The sequence below is a fragment of the Falco naumanni genome, chromosome 7, assembly GCF_017639655.2.
Source record: "Falco naumanni isolate bFalNau1 chromosome 7, bFalNau1.pat, whole genome shotgun sequence".
Taxonomy (NCBI): domain Eukaryota; kingdom Metazoa; phylum Chordata; class Aves; order Falconiformes; family Falconidae; genus Falco; species Falco naumanni.
The window spans coordinates 10523101-10544829 of NC_054060.1; the positions used below are offsets into that span (position 1 = coordinate 10523101).

Genomic DNA, 21729 nt, shown 5'->3' on the forward strand with positions numbered 1-21729 from the left:
TTCTGAAGGAAGAATCTTAATGCAGTGCTGTAAGGCTTAATGCTTTTATCCTGGCCCCTGAGCTACATTTAATGGAGCAGCTCTGATCTCAGCCAGAAGTGATGGTGCACCCTGTGTCCACTCACTGGCGCATCGCAGCCACCCTGGGAGCCCTGCCAGCACCGTGCGAGTGGCTCACAGCACAGCTCAGCCCACGCTTCCAGACCCCAATGAGGAAGAAAAAGTTATCTGCCAGAATTAACTATTTCTTTTTCCCCGGAAAAAATTCCCTGGATGGCAGAAGTTCATCCAAATCCCCTTGGTAAAAGAAAACGTCCCAGGCCAGGAGGAGGTGGAGGAGGTTGTTATTGTCCTCTAGCTGGTGTGCCCTGGCCGGTGGCAGGGCAGCCAGCTCTCCGGCCAGGGCAAGAGGGGGCTTAGCATGAGATGTGGCAGTGTTTGAAACCAAGCACCAAGCAGTGGAGTGGAGCAGCTTTTGTGGACAAACCCCTGCAGATTCTGACTGAGGACCTCAAACCTGTGATGGAAGGGAGGATTATAGCTCTGCAACACACCACCCATCAAAGAATGAGCAACATAAAACACAGCAGAGCTGTTAGTGTCACGAACTCAGAGGATGTGGCCCTAATTGGTTATTGTATGTGATAAACCACTGGATCCATTGTCCCCCAGAAATTTAAAAGAATTAAAATCTGTAGTAAAGGAAACCTCACAGATGATCAGAGACTGTCCGCTTAGCCAGTTTCTGAGGGGAAAGATCCCAGTTATGGAAATGTGTACTTCAGGGCTGAAGCAAAATCAGCAGAACACTTTATTATGATGGAGAGGTGTCTTCTGGGAAGACTGCACGTTCTGGACAATATCATTAAAACTTTTGGGGCAGCTGCTGTAGAACACTGTCAGCTAATGGATTTTGGGACCCAAGGTGCAGAACAACGTCAGGCTTTGCAGATTGCTGTGCCCTGAATTAACAATGAGGTGCAGGGACCCAGGGAGGAGTAGAATAGTTAGTCTCCATGCAGGAGAGAGAGTCTTCTGGAGAACAGTCATGGTTATTACCTCTGAAAGAGATCCAGCTCATACCAAGGAAACTGAAATTTTAAGGAGAGTTAGACCAAGAAAAGTGATCACTAAATGGTATTTCTTTCGCTGTGTTACTTCTGTCCATCAAATGTTCTACGGCACAGCATTACAGTGGTCTCTACCAGAAACTTGACTTCAAACCTTGGGTTTGGATCAGGCAGACCTAGACTGTGCTAGCAGGGCTCAGCTTCCAGATGAACACGTGCTTGCCTAGGTGAAATGTTAAGGGCATCTCTGAATAAACCATTACTTGCAGACTATTCCACGAGTCATGGAGTATAATGAATGCCTGTGGGGAAAGTCTGCAACAGCCTCCCATAAAATCAGTGGAAAACCAAAGAGCAGAAATTCTAAGAGTAAATTTGGGGTCATGACTCACCCAATCCTGAAGTTATAAGGAAAATATGTGACCACTGACTGGGCTTATTCCCATTGGAAAAGAGGTAATATATACAGCATTTTCGTATTAAGAAATTTATTAGCCTTTATTGAAGTTGTGTGCTCCATGTTAGGCAGGGATTTTGGGCTGAAAAGCTGAAGTTCTAGGAATAAGGAAAGGCAGATACAGTGTACAGCTATGTGTGCCCTAAACCGTATTTTTACTATTTCCATATAATCAAAGGTAGACTCATAAAAGCCTCAGAAAGAAAACAAAATAATTCAACGTTTACCTAAATCTCCATCACAGGCATGAATTTCTGTCATTGGCAGTTAAAAGGATTAAAGTTGTTAAAAACGAGGCACATCTGAAAATAATCCCTTTCATGTCAGGACAAGGACTCATGGAATAAATGGAAAATTTGAGCAGAAAAATCCCAGCTCAATGGGAAGAATTAGTCCCAGAGCCCTCGGGGTTGTCAGGAAGGTGAGGAGCCTGCCTGGGTCCCGGCACAGAGTTGTCTCACCTCTGCTAATAGGTCTGCAAGGAGCTGGTAACCACAGGAACACGGATGCTCCTACCTGCCTTCAAAGCCCAGGCCACTACGAGTACAGCCCTACGGCGTAAGAAGGAGAAGGGGAGCATCTGGACAGCAGAAAAGAATTAGGGCCTTATATATCTTGCAATTCAAATTGTAATAGAAATGAAATCCCAACGCTTTTAATGGTGTAGAGTCTGTTATACATGGGTGTGCTTCATGGACACAAAGAAAAGTTTGTGAGTCAGGTCTAGACGATTTGGGAGATGGATAAAGCAAGGCAGAGGATCCTACTGTGTGTAAGTAATTTAAATAAGAATAAAGCAGTGGCAGTCCTGACTGTCCTGTGCCTTAGTGATGATTGGCATGTCCCAGAACCGGGGACAGTCTCGGCAGAGGATGAGCTGAGGACTGAGTGGCCTTTTTCCCTTTCTTCCTGAAATTTCTAATCTGCTTTTCCTCGTAGGATTATTAGTGCTTTCCCCGTGAATCTCCTTGCCTTTGTAAATGCAAATCAAATCAAGGGGCAGTCTCATTGCACTGGCCTTGCTGACAAGAAGAGAGACTTCAACTACAGCTAATGACTGCCACTGAGAATCGGGTCACCCATGCGAAAGGCGGCTTTCTGTTTTCAGGGATCTGGGGGTGGGTATGCGGTGAATCTGGCTGCTGAGATCGAGGGGATTCTGCACGTTACAGCCAAAGGTGGCTGCACGAATCCACGAGCGCTCTGACGCAGCACTGGCGAGGCAGCGCGCACCGAGCCCTTCCGCGGGCGCTGCCAGCAGGACGTGGGTGCCTGTTTACATGCAGCCGGCTTCACAGTCCCCCCACGGGACTTGTCCATCACTACAATATTCATGGGCACCATCTGGTTCTCCCCACCCAACCCCTCTGCTAAAGCAAAGTTTTCAACAGAGGAAGCCAAACAAATCCTTTGCTGTGAAATGAAAACCTGTTCATGCTGGCTCTCATCAGATGAAATTCCTGCAGTGTGTATAGACGGGGATGCAGCCATCCCCATATTGGTCCTGCACAAGGTGTGGGGTGTTCCCGAAGTGCAAACCCACCTTTTTTCCCCTAACATGTCCCTACTGCTCGAGGTGATGATGCTCCTTGGGCTGCGGGAGTGTTTGTGCCCAGGAGCAAATCTGCAGCCAGGGATTCGTGCCTGATGCTCGGCACGTGGACACGGGCAGTTCTCGCCAGGGTATAGCTGGCTGCCGTGCTGGGGGTCCGCAGGCAAGGAGGTGCAAAGCCGGCACCCCCAAGCCATGGCAGAGCAAGAAGGGAGCCATGGCTGGGCTCGTCTGCATTTATCCATCAAAAAAAAAAAAAAAAAAAAAAAAGAAGTGGAGAAAATCCAGTGAGCTCTGTCGAGGGGATTAGGATTTACTGTCATATCAGGTGAATTCAGGTCAATGAGAAACTGAGGCCAGATTTTATCTCAGCCGATAATAAAATACACACTGTCTTCATACAACTCAAAGCAGGGATATTGTTACAGGTCCTATTCAACCTGACTCACACAGCCAAGCTCGAATTGCTACCTGACTCCATAACTACTAATAGGATCTTTTTTCTATTTTTTTATATCTAACATTGCAAGGTTAAGAGTCTGTAAAATGATATTCTCCTTAAAATATTATTATGAAATCATAAAAAGGAAAGGAAGCTGTGTTCCTGAAAAAGCGATTTTATTCTCAGCACTGGTGTGGCTGTTTTGCAGTTACGGGCAAAGCCCTTAAAAATTTTCTTGTCTCAGTTTACTGAACTGTGAAATGATGATAACACAACTGCAGCTCTGGGGATCTGGGAAGTCTGATGCTTTAACAGTGCCTGGAGTTTTTCATATGCAGGATGCGAAAAAGTTTAAAACGTTACTATGTCACCATCTTTTATACTTGCTGTCCACTCACTGCTCTATGCTTGCAAATATGATATTTAGCTCTCTAAGAGGTGATTAAAAGCACTTGAAGTTATACATTTATATGGTATTTCTCCAAATAATGATACTGTGTGCCTTTCAGCAAATAAGTAAATACAAATTTTATGATTTTTCATATGATTATGCTTAGCAAGTAAAAAAAAATCTGTTTCTGACAGGATATATTATACTGAAAAGGAATATTCTGTTTCAGTAAATTTAAGAAATTAATTATTATTAGACTACTGCTGGTGAAAGCTCAGTAAAGGAGATCTGTCAAATGAATATGCAAAACCAATGTTACAAGCTACCAAATTTATTCTTAACAACTAGCGTTAAAAATTGATGAAATCAAACCGCTAAAATATATACAGTTGGTTGGTTTCGTTTTTTTGTTTTTTTTTTTTTTTTTTTTTTTGTAATACCACTTTAATCATCTTTAAAATAGCATTTCACATAACAGAAAACCTCCGAATATGTGTTTTGTCCCACTAGGGATATTTAGGGCTAAAATAGCTGTTAATTTGCATCTGATGACGAGATGTTTATTTTCAGAACAAAATGTAAACGTTTTCTAAGATGTGTCATATTCATTTCACACATTTCATGAAACACTGTGGGCATCTGTTTATTTGTAATTTTTGCATAATTTGGCCATAATTTGCTTGATATTTTCCCATGCTTGCTCTCCAAGGGAGGAAAAATACGCAATATACAGAGTATTTGATGCAAAATGTCCTTTTGGCAGATGCTGAGCTTCACAGAATTGGTCTTTAGGGGGCATCTACTTTAGGTCTCTTATTTGTCCCTTCTTATTTCTGCAAGAGTTTGATTACTTACCTGACTTTTTTCCCATTTTTTCCCTCCTGGCCTCTCTTGTTATGGCTGAGACCTTCTCATGTGTTTAAATGTTAGCAGCTGCCTAGGAGCAACCTTAACTCCACCTGGGATGACCTGATTATGTTTCCTTAGCAAAAATGTGTTGAGATTAATGGTCGTTTGGGAACAAACATGAGTTTATCTGTAGACAACTATGGGTACACAGGGATAAGGAAAGGGGTAGTAACTCGTGTGGATAATAACCCCGCTCCCATAAAACCTCATGATAATCTGAGGGAAAGCTGTGCCTTCTCTAATCACCCCTCCATTCTGTGCTGACACACTTTTGCAAGATCATCACTGCACATGAGGCAGAAATCGAGGTGAAGAGCTCTTTGATTGCCACCGAGTCAGTCTATGTCATTGAGCCCTGAGTATCGGCAAGTTAAGCGTGCAACAGCACAACCCATGGACGGCTGGGGGATGGAAACACCAAGGGAAATGGGTATGTGTTGGAGGCTCTGGGCTTTGTTAGGTCTTTCTTTCTAGTTGCAGGGAGATGGATGTTGAAGCTAATCTAGGAAAGGTTGTGAGGAAGATTATGTTCTTGTCTCCATTAATAACATTCCCCCAGCCTTTCCCTTCAGTAGCTGATATCTGTCCGCCCTTATCATGCCGTGTACCCACAGCTGCTCAGAAAAGGGATGAAACCCTCTTGCAGGGGCAGTGCTTGGGACACCGGGCTGCGCTGGAGGCAGGTCTGCACCGAAACCTGGTGTCCCTGCACTGCCCTGCTGCCTGCCAAACCTCCATCACCTTCCACTCCCTGATGCCGCCCTTAGTTTGTCAGAAAGCTTTCCTCCTCCTCCCCCTCTCCAGACCCAGAGATCTGCACTCTTCCCCTCTTACACCGTCCAGCAGCCCTGTACCCACGCCAGCCTCCTCACACCCTCACTTCTTGATGCCCTTGGGTATTCATTGCTCCTATCAGTGCACCACTCAGCAGTCTAAGACTTTCTTAGCCGTGCCTGATTCATTTTCACAAAGGATCATCTCACAAACCTCAGATCCAAGAGGAAACCTGCAGCAGAGAAACGTCCAGCAGACAGGAAGTATGTTTAACAAGTGAGATGGAGTGAATCAGAGAGCTGCCTCATGTACAATACCGATCAGTACAGCTGAGTGCTACCATAAATATCTACTTTCTTCTCTGCCTCAAATTAAGATGAATCAACTTTTATTGCCTTTAGGAAAATTCTTTTTTTCCCCCCTTCATATTTAAACCACAAAATAATATGAATACAACCTTTGACAGCAGATCCATCAGCAAACAAGTTAAGGGTAGAAGAAATTGTTCTGCGAAACCAGGTTCTCAAAAGTTGTCTTTAGAATTAGGCAGGAAAGACGGCTAAAAGAGTGCTCTTCCCCTGATTAGCAATTCCAGATTAGCTCGGTTAATGCGCGGGAGGCTGGAGCTGGGATTGGATCTGCACCTAAATGTCTCCTTGCTTATTCAGAGCTTATCAGAACATCCTGAACTTTCAGCCTTGCAATACTGAGCTGGGGAAAGCAGAACGAGCTCTCTGGGGAGATTTCTTGTTCATTTTTACCTGTGGTTGGGCCAGAAATACTTCAAAGATAGATTTTCTTGTGACATTTGAAGTTTTCTGACTCGGGTGCCTGCCAGAGCTTGAGCTCTACAGAGATAGGTATTTATGGGGTCAGAGTTTCAGAAAATCTCAGCTTTCATGTAGTCACTAAAATAAATGACCTGCTTTTCAAAAATGTTCTTACCACTGAAAAGGCACCCAGGCTGGTGTCCCATAGGGAGCTGGTGAATTCAGAAGTCCCTTTGAAATCAGGATTCAATTGCGAGCAATTTGCTTTTAGATACCTGACCTGAGATATTTTAACCTAGAATTTTTAAGCGGCTTGTGAAGTAAAAGAAATTAGTAAACTCTTTAAAGGCACAAATCTAAGTACAAACCTAGCTAACTACAGAAATAAACATCCTGATCCTCAAGTTCAAAGAAAAAGGAAGAAATGGAAAAGTGTCTAGGACCTCAGTAAAACAAGATGAGAGGTCTATAGAAAGATAATTATCTATTGCCTTTGTCTCATGAAAATAATGCAGATAGAACGGAGTCAAGGGCTGGGGTCTAATCCAAAATCTTCATTTACCTTGCATCAAGCAAGGCTTCTGGGCCAGCATGTATGAACTTCAGGCCCTGATGATTCCCCTACAACCCTGGTACACTCTCCCCCTCTTAAAGCAGTTCTTCCAAGAGCTACTTAATTTTCCTTCCAGACGCACTGTGCTGTCGCATGGCTGGCTCTTGCTACGGTCCATGCTGGATACTTTCCTGATTCTTGAGATCTGGGAGGTTTTGCTGTCTTTGGCTTATAAAGTGCAAGGGGAAAAATTTGTCACCCAAACCTTTCCACCCAGTATCACTCCCAATAAATAAGCCTTTCTATTTTGACCTCAGGGAGATGTCAACGGTGATACAAAAGGGATGTTGTCTGTAGCCTTGGCCTTTAATCCCCATGCAGCACATTAATTGCATTCCTCAAACCTAAGGAGGAACCTCCACTGGCTGCGTCTGATGCAGTATGTATGAGCAAACTGCTCTGACCGAGAAGTTAATAAGCAGAAGGAACCAACTGTGCAGCTGATTTACCAGTTGGGACTTTGAGCTGAAGAAAAGGGTAACCTGGGCAAAGCGGAAAACTGGAGAGCAGGACAGCATCAGGAACCACAACGTAACACCCAAGTGATCCAGAGCAAACAGACCCCTGTCTTCTTTAACTCTCATGCTTGGATGGTACCTGCTGTCTGGACTTCTCACCATGATGTAGTCTCTAAAAGCAGTCAAATCTGAGTCACTAGATCCTCAGGTAGGAAAAGCCACCTTTGACCTTTCACTTATTTGTACTTGAACATCCCTATGAGTTTTGCCTCGTGGACCTGCTGACTGTGAGCTGCCTTGTTCGGATCTAGCCTGCAGTGACCAGTACTGGGGCCTCAGCACATTCATAATATGGGCTTAGATGTGGTGCAATTTTGCTGCTTTTGAATAGTTGCCTTCTCAGCAGCATGCAAACAGCTCTTGAGTCAGATCCACCCAGTCATGACTCTGCATGGCATACAACACAAAAGAGTCATCGGAGGATCCTGAAATCAGTTGGCCACTAGAAAAAGATGCTCTAGCAACTGTCTACTGCATTAGAATAGCTGTTCACAAGTGGCACTTACCTAGCATCCCTTTGTTTGAACTGGATAAGCACATATCCTTCTCAGCACTGGGAAGAACAAATCCAACCACAAACACTTCCACCCCATCTGCCATCAGTGCCAACCCTAAAACAAAGAAGAGGGTCCACTGGAAGCGTCCGTGGCCACACTCCTCAATGATGTTCTCGTACTGGTGAGCAAGTTGCTCCTCGTCCTCCATCCTCTCTGCCATAAGGTCAGCACGGTCTCTGTACTCATCAGCCACAGCAGGAGCTCGCTTCTTCTGCTTTTCTTTAATGTCATCTGGGTGTGGGATCCCTTGGTACTCTCCCTCATAGACCTCATCATCTTCATCATGACCTTCTGTAACATCACTCTGAGCATCTTCTTCCTGAGCGGGCTCATCCCCGCCACGGTAGTAGCCATCATTGGGCGCATACCCTTCGTAGTTACCATCCTGGTACCTGTAGTCATCTGAGACTTGGTTTGCCTCCCTGCCCCCTTGATAGAGGTTTGTGGTTTTATATCTATCCTCCATTCTGAAGGGAGATTTCTGAATGCTCTAGATCACCGCGTGTAGATACTATAATATCTATATTGATTTGTGCAATTTCTGGTATTGGTTACTTGAACATATCTTCTCTATGTTCTTTGCAACTGATGGGATACACAGTTTCCCAGGCTCAGAAGGAGAATTACTATATAAAGTTTCTCGTTGACAGTCTCACACAGTTTTTGATAATGCTTCACTTTTCAGCTGTCATTTGTGACTTGCTGGCTTCTTCTGTGCTTTGGGTAGGAAGAGCTGCAGTCTGGTGAATAGCAAGGGAACAGCAAATTGCACAGCCAGGCAGCTAGAAGGATTTGACAGTTTTTTTCTGATTCATTGTGGCGGTGAAGGTCACGTCCTGAGAAGGAGGAAACAATAGCAATGAGAAAGCAATAAGTCTGCGAGCACACATGCATTGAGATATAACGCCCTATGTTTTGAATACATGCTTTTCCATTGCAAAAAAAAAAAAAAAAAAATGGCAACAGAGTGTTTGAGGAATGTTTTTGCATCATCAAAACTCAAAAGCATTAAAACTTACCAAGCAGGAACCTAAAGCAGAATGTAATGTGTGGTCCCAATTTCTGTCATTCCCAAAGTCCTGCCTCCCACATGTGGTCCTGGTTTCTACAGGGGGCAGAACTGTACTGGGCTGGGTTGCGGGAATTGTCAGGTTGTTAAATGTGTTTCTGTCCATCTACACAGAACACACTTATCCCTGGTACCTACAACTGGCTAACATCATCATGACACAAAATATGAGCTTGGTTTTCTTTTTCATCCAGATCTCAAACTTAATTTTATTTAACAGCTTCTTTTTTTCCCTAGTGTCTCTCCGTCTGTATGACAGATGTACAACTAGCACGCAGTGTCTGCCAAGATAAAGTCACTGAAAGTCACACCAAGCTCTGTTCTTCCCATATCTAACCATCAACGAAGGATGATTTTCACAGAGAGCAAAAAAACAAAGCTAATATAGAATCACTGCTCTCTGCAGGGAAAACCAAGGGAATCCAAGTCACATCTAAACGTATTCTCATTTTGGACACCTGGTTTCCATTATTTTTCAAGTGGTTTTCAGCCAGCTGGCTCTCCAGTGTTCCTCTGCATTTGTTGCTGCACGCAGCTGTAGACAAGGAGTTTGAAAAGAGACTCACGTGGGAAACTGAGCAGAGTCACGCTGAAGGTGCCAGCACAGTGTAGGCATGCACAAAATGTGGACTTAGCTTCAAGCTTTGAGTTACTTGCCTAAATAAAGTGTAAATGAGCTATGAAATGGCATGGGCAGGCACATGTCTGTGTATATGTGGGTGTCACACAGTCAGTGGACCTATGGAAGTGTACACAAATGCACACACTGTAAATACCGGCGCTACCTCTGCACTTCAGCATCTTATTTGGCAGACAGTATGGCTTTAAACAACATGCAGATAAAATTACTTTAGAGGAGAAATTCAGTAGAAGCACTCTTACAAAATGCTCAGAAGGGCATCACTCCTGCAAATGCTTTTGTGGCAGCCCAGCTGCCAGGATAAGGGAAGAGCAGAGGCTGGACTTCTTTGCCTGGAGTCATGGCCGTGCCTTGCCTATGCTGCTCATGGGAACTGCCCCAAGAAACTTCATAAAAGCTTCTCCTGCATATTGATTTAGCTACCTATGACACGTAATTATGACACAGCCTCTGCAGGCCCTGCCAGAGCATCCTCCTTTTCTCTGATCCCTCTTGCCATTTGTCACTGCATTCAACGTGTTTCCGCTTCTCTTTCTTTATGCTGAATCACACAATACATTTGGCATGAAGTTAGAAAGGCAGCAGGGCATTCTTCCAGAGCTGAGAGAGAGCGATCAATAAAGTAAAAAAAAAAAATAAAATAATAATCCTAAAGACACTCTGATCAGGTTAGAAAGATCAGGAGATAGAGTGCAGGCACCAGTAGAGAGAAGTATTTGCATCCCCAGTAGAGGTGTTACTGCGCAGGGGAGCCATCAGAAGTACCTGAGTGGGTTCTACAGCTCTTGTTTCAGTGCTGGAGTGTCACTGGTGATGGTTAAAAAATCCAAGAGTACTTTGGAGTCTCAGAACCTCCCAGTCTTGAAGCAACTTTCCTGATTACACAAAGACTTGTGTCATGACTGCACATCATGTTCTCCAAGGCAGTAAAAATGTAGTTCCACACACATATTTTCTTTTGAACAAGCTAGGGAAAGAGCCTTTCTTTAAAAGAAAAAAACAAAAAAAAAAAAAAAGAAGAAGAAAAAGAAAGAATAATATGTGCTAAGAAACATTAGGCCTTGCTTTGGAAGTCTTTAAATATCACGTGTTGGCAGGTCATGTTTCAAAGCGACCACAAAGGTTGGAGCAGGACACAGTGACCTCTCCGTGTTTGTCCCTCCCTGGTTGCTACAGAAGTGCATTGAAAACTCATCTCAGGAAATGAAATAATAATAAAATTGATGATCAATAACAGTTAACCGATCAGATTGAGGGTCTCCACAGACCCTACCCCTAGCCTGACACCTACTTTTCCAAAAGGTAAAAGTATGTTCTTGAAGAGCAAGTGCTGGAAATCTTTTCATTCTCTGTTAAAAAGCTGCCAAGGATGGAAGCTGGGCTCTTTGTCTCCCACAATAACAGGAACAAAGAAGATCACAAACTTAGAAAATACCTATTGAAGCATCCCTGATTGTTCTTTTGCTGGTACACATGTTTTTATTTACTGTATGGGTTCACTTACTTCTTGGGCTGCATGGGAAACAATGGCATGAGCTGACAAGTGTCATAGACCAGTGAGAGCCACCTGTGTCAGGAAGAGGGTGTAATTCAGAAAAAAAAAAAAAAAAGGTCATGGCAAATAATAGCCACTGGGTTCCCATCCAGTTTGTAGGATGGATATTTTCTGGGATCACCCTAGAAGGGGCAGTGCTCAGAAGCAGGCTGTAACTTAGGACTCTTGAATACATTACTTTGACACTTCATACTACGCGTTTCCTTTCGTTGCCACATATGCACAGGCTGATTCACTCTAGACCTGATTCTTTAACACCCTTTCACTCAAGCTGAGCTGCACTCACTCATATTAGCAGCCCCATTTAGCATTTAGATGTGAAATCATGACTTCTCATAAAGATTGCAGACTTGGATGGCTATAATTACCCTTCACAGTGATGCATGAGAGCTTGAGACAAATATACACATCACACCGAGCCTATTCTAGCGAGGTGGGGGCCGGTCTCTTCTCCCAAGTAAGAAGCAACAGGACAAGAGGAAACAGCCCCACGTTGCCCCCGGGGACGTTTGGATTGGGTGTCAGGAAAAATTTCTTCACTCAAAGGATAGTCAAGCACTGGGACAGGCTGCCCAGGCAGGTGGTGGAGTCACCATCCCTGAAGGTGTTTAAAAGGTTGTAGATGCGGTGCTTAGGGACATGGTTTAGTGGTGGCCTTGGCAGGGTTAATGGTTGGACTCAATGATCTCAAAGATCTTTTCCAACATAAATGGTTTTATAATTCTATTACAGCTTTGGACCCTTTTAAACTGGCAGCTACCTTGCTGAGACATGCAAGCAAGACAAACGTGCAGCAGGTTTAAGGCTCCATAAGGCAGGAGTCTGCAGGGGAGGGAGCGGCAGAGCCAGGGAAGCCTCATCCTGGGCCTCCCCAAAGTAGCCCATTAAACTGAGCTTTGGGCACAGAAACATCTTATACCTGGGAATACAGTTTCTTTCTGCTTCTTGTAATTCTCCATAGCACAGTACTTATTCCTCAATACGTTATCTTGCTTTTTCCCCCCCTCTGAGTAATTTTTGCACTACGGCTTTTCCTCTATATTCTGCTTAAACGTCTTTCCTCACCAGTCTAGCTCAGCAGTTACCTTGATGCTAGCAAGCATCCTTCACTTAGTCCTGTGTCTTGCACATTTGTTTTATTTATATATTTATCTAATAGCAACTCTTTAATACACACTATTCACCCTGCAGTTTTCTAGCACTCTTTAGCTCTTTCCTCAGCTCAGATGTTGCATACTTAGCCAGCAATTCAGCCTTTTGAGCTCTGAAACTTAAAATAGTAACCTAAAGTCTGGGATATACTCGTAATAGAGATGGTATCTACTCTAGGAAAAGGAACCTTTAAGTAGAGAGCTTAACACCTGCTTTTGCCCCTGTGAAAGGGCATATAAGGGAGGTGCCCGGCAGGCTCAGGTGATGAACTGTCAGCTGAAGGGCGGCAGAGCCTGGAGGGGATGCACAGAGGGGTGAGTTCCTTGCACTACACGGAGAGCCCAGGGTTTGCTGGAGAGCTCAGCTCCTGCAGAGAACAAACCTTATGGCAAATTAGTAAGCAGGGCAGCTATGGAGAGGTGATTTCTGATGAAATGTTTTGAACCTTGGGGCTTGATGGAGTTTCTGGAAAAGTAAAGAGAGTAAGGTTGTTGCTCTGCGGGAGCCAGAGCTGAAGGGAGCCGTGGGTGCATGTGTATATGCAGTAGGGAGAGGGGCAAGGCGATGAGCTGACTTCCAGATCCTTCTCTTTGACTTTGCATGCTCAGTAAAGGGAAAACACTCAAAGACAACAGCTGAAGGGAGAGGTTATGTGAATGCTAAGGATAAGGAGCAGTACAGGGACACTATAAGAATGCTTTCAAGTGATCTTTAGCATTCACAGAATAATCTGTGTAAAACAGATGGCAAAGATGTTTAATATTACGCCTGAAGGACAAGTCCTCTAGCAAAACATCCTCACTCCCAGAGCTGCTTTCTGCTGGCAGTAACGGGAAGATGCCCAGATCCTACAGTGACCATAAGGACACTCTGCAGTCACAAAGCTGACTGTAAAAAAAATCCTGAGAGTAAATTTTCCCCACTGAAAGAAGAAAGGAAAGGTGTGGATAGTTTTTGTGAGTTTCCAACCCCAGACTTTTAGTGAGGATGCAATTAATGAATGTATCTGTACACACGAAGGACCAGATTTTTGAGATGCTTAACAACTCACAGCTCCCAGGGGACCCGTATCCTGGATTTCAGGCAGCCAGCAATTGCATAAATATTGTTAGACAGACTGAGTACTGTAGCAGTGTCTGATCACCGTGTTGCTAGATGGAGGTACAGTGCTGCAGTGCCTGAGACGCAGCTCTGTGCTGCATCCCCGGGTCCATCCCTTGGCTTTTCGGCTTCCTCTGGGGTGAATTGCAGATCAATCACTCAACCCCCTTGCAGCTGTAGCTATATGAATAGATGGCAATTTATATCCTCAAAAGCCTAAATAAACCAGAAATTGGAGAAAAGAGGCCCCTGTGCTCCCTGCTTCACAGCTGAGCCTTTTTTTTAAACCAAGAAAACTGCTATTTTCTCTCAGGAGAGTTTTGAAACTTCCTCTCTTTCCAACCAGTATAAATAATAATAATAATAATTAAAAAAAATAATAATTAGTTTACAACTCCATAAGTCACAAAAATAATACTTTCACATCAAGTCAGTTTAAAATGTTTCATCTTTTATGGTAAAAGGTTGCCCTTTTCATTGGCACAAAAAAAAAAAGGCAGGTGCATGGAGAGCTCTTTCTAACTGAAAAACAAACATTTAATTTAGGAAATGCCAGTGTGTCAGTTGCTTGATCCATTTTTTATTAGAAACGTTTGTTGATACTGTATTTTTTTCACCTAAAAAATTCAGGTTTTCAGAAACTGGCGTTTTCTTATCAACAAAAATTGCATCAGAAACTCTCCAATTTTACTGTGGGTGTGATGTCTAGGGTGCATGTTTAAGAAGGCAATATAAACAAATATAATATAGGAAAAGTAATCTCGCTAGTTATATGCATATGACTAAAAGTATCTGACTTCTGTGCCATGAGGCAGAAAAGGGCTCTGGTTATTCTTCTTTTGCTACCATTAACCTTGCTGCTGCAGCCACACAATTCAACATCCAGAAGAGAGATGAGCAGTACCATCATTTTCCTGGACAGATGGCAAGGCTGGGTTCTTGGCAAGGATCCTGCAGAGGGAAAAGCGGCAGGATTTGGAGAGAATATATGTGTGAGCGAAGGTAGAAAAGGGAAATGAGGGGGCTTCTGCTGCAGAGAGGTAGAAACCAAGTGAAATAGGAAGTCAAGGAGCCAGGACGGGGATTAATGTTCCAAACTGTGCTCAGGATAAAGGGGGAAATAGCCAGGGAAGGATGGAAGCCCTGACATATTGATCCACAAACTGCAGGGAAGAAAAAGTGATACCTACTGCTTAATAATAGCAGCTCTCGCCTTCATATCTAAGGATTATAAACCTATCTCAGGCCATCTCTGTTAGAGCTCAGCCCTAATCCTTACTGATTCTTGCTTGACTTTTTGCAATTCTGTTTTGCTGCCAAAGTAATAAACAGACAGGGACAAAAGTCTCAGAGCATAGGATTCTGAAACACTTTTGGAAGAAGTTAGCTGTGGGGATCATCACTCAGTCAAAAAAAAAAAAAAAAAAAAAAAGGACAGCTATTTAACAGTGTGATTGTATCAAAATAGGTCACATCTCTTGCAGGTCTTCAGCAGTCACTCCTTACTTTGCCTTTCCATCAAATATCCTAATCAGTTGGTGTTGATGCAAAATGAGTCCCTGGGGAATTTCCAGTAGGATGTTCTCAGGTCTGAACACTGGCCAGTAAATCAGTGTGATTTAATCAGCTGAAGACCTGGTCTCTTTTTGAAATATAGATCAGTCCTTGGGATGTGAGTTTATATATGATTGCAGACAGGTAAGGGAGCACTATATACACACCAGGGAAAAAAAAAAACCAACAAACCTGATTCCTCCCATTCCTTCTCCAGTCTCACAAGACTGGAAGTAATATTTGCCCTTGCGATTAATGTCCAAAAGAAATTATGGTCATCAGTCATTCTTGAGGGAGGAGTATATCACAGTCCCAGGCTGGAAACCCCTTGCACCTGGAGGAATGTCAGCTCCAGATGTAATTTCTTAGTTCTTTTTTCTGCACTTGTTCAGAAAAATCAAGGCACATATATGAGCTTTCTAATTTTCTTAATCAGTGACGTGGTAGCTGGAAGCAAAAAGAAGCTTCTTTGTCAGCAAGGACACCACGATTATGTGGTGAGCATGCCAATATATGGTTTTAAAGTGTAAAGTTATGTGTTAATGGCTACAATAATCAACTGTGGATGCAGAGACTACTAGGAGGCTATCCGGGTCTGGACAACATGAGATTTAAAAATCAAAGTCTGTAGCAGAGCCTACCTTAACAAGAGTTTGCTTTGAACTCTGGATGAAGAGGTGTCTTTTGTTGTGACTTCAGAGAGGAGCGCTGCATTAAGTGAAAACTAAGGATAAAAACAAGTTTCTCCTGAGACTCTTTTTTTTTTATTATTAAGAAGTTATTTGATAGGTATGTAACACATGTTCAAAAACTCTCCATGGAGCTTATTAAGCAAGCTATCTGTGCCACTGATTCTGCATTGGTAGCTGCGAGTGAAAAGAAGAGCAAGATATTTGAAAGTCATTGACTTGAAATCATCTGGTTGAAAGAACTGACTTCCAGCAGTACAGGGATGGCACCTAATGATCGCTGCCCTGCAGCACAGGCAGGACACGTAGGGCAAAAGTTCAGTGTAAAAATCATCGATTTGCTCTAAAATGCTGCCAAGGTCTCCGGGACAGGACTCATTTATTCACCTTTCTCATGTGGCAGATTGGAAGAAAATTGGTGCTGATGCAGTCCGGATATATTGAGATATGAAGGGAAAAGAAAGCTGAAGCTATTTAGTGTGTTACCAGCAGATCAGATTAATTATTTAACAGAGAAAGCATTTTAGTTCAAACCCCTCTGCTACCGAGTCTACTGAACTTAAATCGTTTTACAGTTTCTGGATAATTTCCATTGATCTGTGGTGGGTTTTATGCATTTCTGTGTAGGTGCAGACTGTGTATGTTTTCTTCCACCACAACAAAACACCTACTGTGTAATCTGGTCCTGGAGTCCTGCATTACTTTGCTACAGCAGCACATTGCTCTGTGAAGAGAAGCACTAATGTCTGAAGATGAGGCATGTGCAATAGCTCACCAATCTGCGGGCAGAGCTGGCCGTGGTGTGAGCACAAACGGTTCCGATGTGTTTGATGGAGCTGTCCTGATTTCTGTTGAGTAAGCATCTGGGTGTCCTGCCCTAATGCCATTACGCTTTTTCATCCTAGCCCATCCTGAGCACGCTGGGGGAGATTTCTCGTTCCCAGCACTAAAATGCCATTGCCTTATGTGGTGGTGACTTTCACAGCAAAGAGGTTGTGGGCTGAATTTAATGTGCAATCCACCACATTACGTTATGAACTAAGGGACAGAAAGTCCCCCGGACTGTTAAAGGGAGGTTATATCTTAAACCCTGATACTCTATCGGTGCAGATGCTTTAAAGGTCATATCTAAGGCACTACGTGCTGCCACAAGCTGGCACAGTGAGCGTGTAGTGGATGAAACAAGGAACAAGCATCAGTCAAGCAGAATAAACAGCTTTTCTGAAGTTAAGGATGCAGGCTAGCAAGCTGGGTGTTCGTGAGATATAAAGGGGAATGTTTAACAGTAGGAGTTGGAAAGCAATGGCTTAGCAGCACAAAGCTATATAAGGAGGGACAGACTTCACATTCGGATCCCAGAGAAAGGCCATAAAAGGTCAATTTGACAAGCTGAATATGGATAATGAGTTGAGACAGATGGTATAAGAGTATGGTAGCTAATAAATAATGAACAGACTTGCTTCAAGGAGCAAAAGCAGGGAGAAATCACAGCTGAGAGCTTACTCAGAAGGGAGGTGGTGAAGGGGAAAAGAACAAAACCATGGAGGATGGAGGAGAATCACAGCAGGAGGACTGGTGGGAGAGGATTGTCTGGTTTCAAGTGACAGTTTGCTGGAGATGATAATTTACCCAAAGAAAACTTAGAAGTGCATATGCCTGAACTGGAATTTGGCCATCTTATTGAGATTAACAGTCTTTTAGCTGAGAAAACACCAAGGGTCTCTAAACTTTTTCCTGGGTTTCTATTCCCTCTTCTCCTCCTCTCTGACTATCACAGCACCTAAGCAGCCTGCAGTGCTCACTGTTTCCATGAAAGGCTGGGAAAAGTTCTTAGGTTTGTTTCGCACATCCTGACCCAAGACAGGGTCTGAAACTTCATCCGAACACTGAAATGGAAGTGCTGAGCACTGTGTCCCATACCCCCGTGGCAGCTGCAGACCAGTAAGCTATGGCCTCCTTCCAGTCTTCACACCCAGCTATCTTTGTCATGGTGACTAAGATAAAAGCGAGTGTTGCTGCCCCACAAATCTTTTCCTAATGTGGAGCAGAGGCACAAACCCTGACCCAGATACCAAGGAATACTCAGAGATGTGCCAATGTAGATGTAAATCAAGAAGCTTTCCCAAGATCACTGAGGGAAGCCGTATCAGTGCCAAACATCCAGCACATGTTTCTGCTATGTCCTTGTCTTTTTCAATATCATAGAGAGCTAGAGTCTTAGAGGCTTTACTGCTTATTAATAAACCATCCTCTCTATCAGCTTTGCACCTGGCAGTATAAACCAATAGGTAATTTAGTGTTGATTCAGAAACAACGGTGCCCTGGTGCCCTTTAATAAGTTTGAGCATTTCTATGTGTGTTTGCCCTTGGACAGCTTATTAGGTCTAACCTTACCAGGCTTGGAGGCCCTGACAAGCTCTGAGAGATAAGTGTAAGCAATAACCTTGGAAATAAACTGCCTGCAATTCAGCAAACTATGCCTGTGTCAGACAGCAAACATGCCTGATTAACTATGAACCGCTTAGCTTATTGGCAAGGATGTGCCTCTAGCTACAAAGGGGACTTTTATTTCATCACACTTGCAACCTGTGTTATTAAATAACAAGCCACTTAATTAACTAATTCATTAATGCATGCCTGTGATGAATAGATTTGCTCCAGTGACGGTCATGAAAGTAGACACAAGCGAGAGTGATTTCTAAATACTGCTTCCAGAAAGGATTTTATTTGAGCAAGTATCTTTACTAAATACCTCGTTCTTTCTTCTGCGTCTGGCTAATAGTGCAGTGTTGAGGTCTGCTGCGTGTGTTCATCATCCCCAGCACTCCCTGCTTTTGTCCTTCCCTACTTTCTGCCTTGCTGAAGCCTGAAGCTCCCCCTCTCCTTTGGCTCCATGCAGCCAAGGTGTCTTTAGTGTGTTGTGCCACAAAACCCCTCTTTTCCCAGAGTTAACGGCTGCTGTGGCCAGGATGCAGTGTCTCATCATCTCCTGTCTCAAATGGGCAATGACTGCAGTGTCTGAGGGACTGAAAAGCATTGTCCGTTATTGTCCGTGACCACCTTCCCATTGCTGTGGGGACCAACAAACCTGCCCACAAACTGGAGACAGACAAACCATTTACTGCGCTTCACAGCAGCCCTTGCAGGGTTATTGTCACCTGTTTTCCACCATAGTATCAGAGTCTGTTAAGAAAGGGCTGTAGCAGAAACTTCTCCAGAGGCTGAGAGATCTCCCTGCTCAGAACCATTCCTGCTATTGGGAACAGCTTTTTCCCAGCTCAGGATGCTCAGGCATCAGTCCCCGCTTGCCAGCTCCAGGGAAATGTACCAAGGTACTGGCCATGCCAGAATTCAGGCTCATTCCAAGAAATCCCCTGTGCTGCAGCCTGTCACAGCCAACCTTATGTTTCCTCCATGCTCCTTAACAGGTTTGAAACTTATGTTTCCCTTTGGAGCTGTTCAAAAATCAAGTCTGAGGAGCGCAGCTACTATGATGCTAAGAGTGGAATCAAGCAGGAAGGGTGGTTCTCAAACTAAACTCATCCTCTTTCTTTTTTGCGTGAACGCTCCATTACAATTGTTTTGAGACCACAAGAGCTTTCAAAATTGCAAATACACTGTTCATTATGCACCTTGCCTGTGGAGAAATAAAAGTGCAAGCAGCAGCAGATTTAAAGAGATGTTCACTCTGAGGTTCCTTTCAAGGTTATGTAGCAGGGAAAACACTGGAGCTGTTGCTTTTGCTTCATCCATTTTCATAGCATTTTGATTAGTTTGACCATTTTTTGAATATGAAACACTACTGAGGAGAGCTGAAGTTTGTAACATTTATGATAATTCAACAGATTCCATTATTTGATTGTCAAATTCACTAGTGCATCACATGTATCACTGCAGCACAAACAAAACATACCCACAAAGTGATGTTTTCTTCTGGATGAAGGCAATTTGCAAAGCTGTCTTAGCTGGGAGACTGTACCTTGAATATCTCAGATTCCCAGATCTTTGAAGAACCTGCTTTTGAAACAAGCATCTTACAGAAAAGCACAAAAATAGATATTTTTTTTTTATTGACTAGATGCATAAACTAAAATTATCATAGGGCCTGGAATATGTTGGCACTGTCTTAACAGTAACATAAGACCTCACATATAGCAACACTACATTTATACTCATATTTTATACCCATATGGAGACATGCAACTCAGAAGAGCCCCTGGCAGGTTTTTTGTGCTGTACAGCAGAAGAGGAGCGTGGCTAATTCAAGCACACGTGGTGGGGCCCCTAACGTTATGGGAAGGTGGGTTGCTGGGCAGTGGTTTTTCCCAAGCATCCCATACTCTTTTCTTGTCCCTGCAGGAGTCTTTAGCATGGATATTTGCCACAGCAGCTCATTTATGCAGAGCCTTAAGCCTGGGCAGTATCTTGACAGTGCAAAGTCATGTGGTTCTCAGCTGTGCCATGGGTCACCTACTGTCTCACAGCCTGCTGAAATGAGGTTCGTGCCTCTGATCAATAGGGGAGGAGGAAACCACTGAAACAAGGCACAGATGCTGCAGGAGCCAAAGAATGAGCAATAGCAACCACAGAGCGTGAGATACAGCAAAGGAGGTAGGACAAGGCACGGGGTGGGAGGGTGGAGGTCAGCAAGGAAAGGAGAGGAGAAGGCATAACAGTAGCTGGAGTGAGTCCCCAGCCTTGGAAAGTAATGTTGCCTTGAGACAGTAAAAGGGGAGGTGGGGAAGGAAATTAGGCATTCCACTTCGGTGAGAAGGCTGTGTCTTTGCCTCCCAAACAGCCTAATAAATTCCTGTGTTCAGGTTGGACATTAATGATGAAAAAGCATCATCTCCCCAAATTAATAGCCACAATACATCATCAAGGTATAGCATCATAGCTCATGTGTACACAGAGAAAAAATCCTCAAAATCACCTGTCGAGGCAGAAGATGGATTTAGTTATTATTTATTGCTTTGTGTGACTCATGCTTGTGGGTAGGGGTGCAACAGTACAGATGGGAGTTACAGTCAAATTGCCATCAGGGTAATTTATGCCAGGAGAGTTGAATTCAGGCTACTTCTGGTTATGTTTTACCTGTAATTTTTCTGTAAAATATGAAAAGGGTAAGAAAACGGTTTGAAAAATGCATGCTTGTGCAGCTATTTGTCAGGACTCAGACAGGTTTGGTTAGAGAAAAGATGGCTTAATGTCTTGGGCAGCATCAAGAACTCTGTACGGATTTGTATTGCCACAAATGGCTCAATTAACCTTAGAGATGACATTTAGTTACTCTTAGGTTTAGCTCCTTGTCTGCAAAATAGCTGTAATAAGTTACTTTATTTACCTATCACAGACTGTGCAGGGAAGACACATATATAACTGAAAAGTGAATCTTGTAACCACTAATGGAGAGCTTAAATGTTCAGCTCTCTGGACTTCAGATTGTCCTTGCCAAAACTGTGACCTTGAAATTATCCTCACAAGGACAGAGTCTCCTATGAATGACCTCCAATGTGCTGTGTCTAACCAAAATCAATAATACTTCCAGCCTGTTCCACAGCGGTCCTCCCACTCCTCTTATTTCAGCTCTACCCGAAGAGACATGCTAAAGACACGAATAGTCATCAGACACTCTTAAAAACGGAAAGGCAATGGAAAGGGATCCCGAAACTCTGGCATCCTCATGCAGGGAAGCTGCTCTGGCATTCCCAGGGGGAGGGCAGGTACCCTGTGACCCAGGGACTGCTCCTCATTGTCCCTGGTCTAAGCATGCTCCTTCCTGCAGATGCTGAAATGAAGGGAATCCCCCCACCCTCTCCCAAAGCCCAGCCTCTTTGACCCAGCCTGCCAAGGGGCTGTATAGCAGAAATTCCAGCCGCAGTCTTGCTGCAAATGAGTTTAATGGAGGAAGTTGAC

At 43.7% G+C, this 21729-nt stretch overlaps 1 protein-coding gene across 2 annotated transcripts in view; it reads right to left on the reverse strand.

Moving 5' to 3' along the window:
• Positions 1–21729, reverse strand: part of SV2B (synaptic vesicle glycoprotein 2B) — a 70199-nt gene that overhangs the window by 23839 nt on the left and 24631 nt on the right. For both annotated transcript variants that reach the window (XM_040602108.1, XM_040602107.1), the window contains one exon: positions 8003–8889. In XM_040602108.1, coding sequence (XP_040458042.1) covers positions 8003–8519 — 517 coding nt within the window. In that variant the 5' untranslated portion in view covers positions 8520–8889. The remainder of the gene's footprint in view (positions 1–8002; positions 8890–21729) is intronic.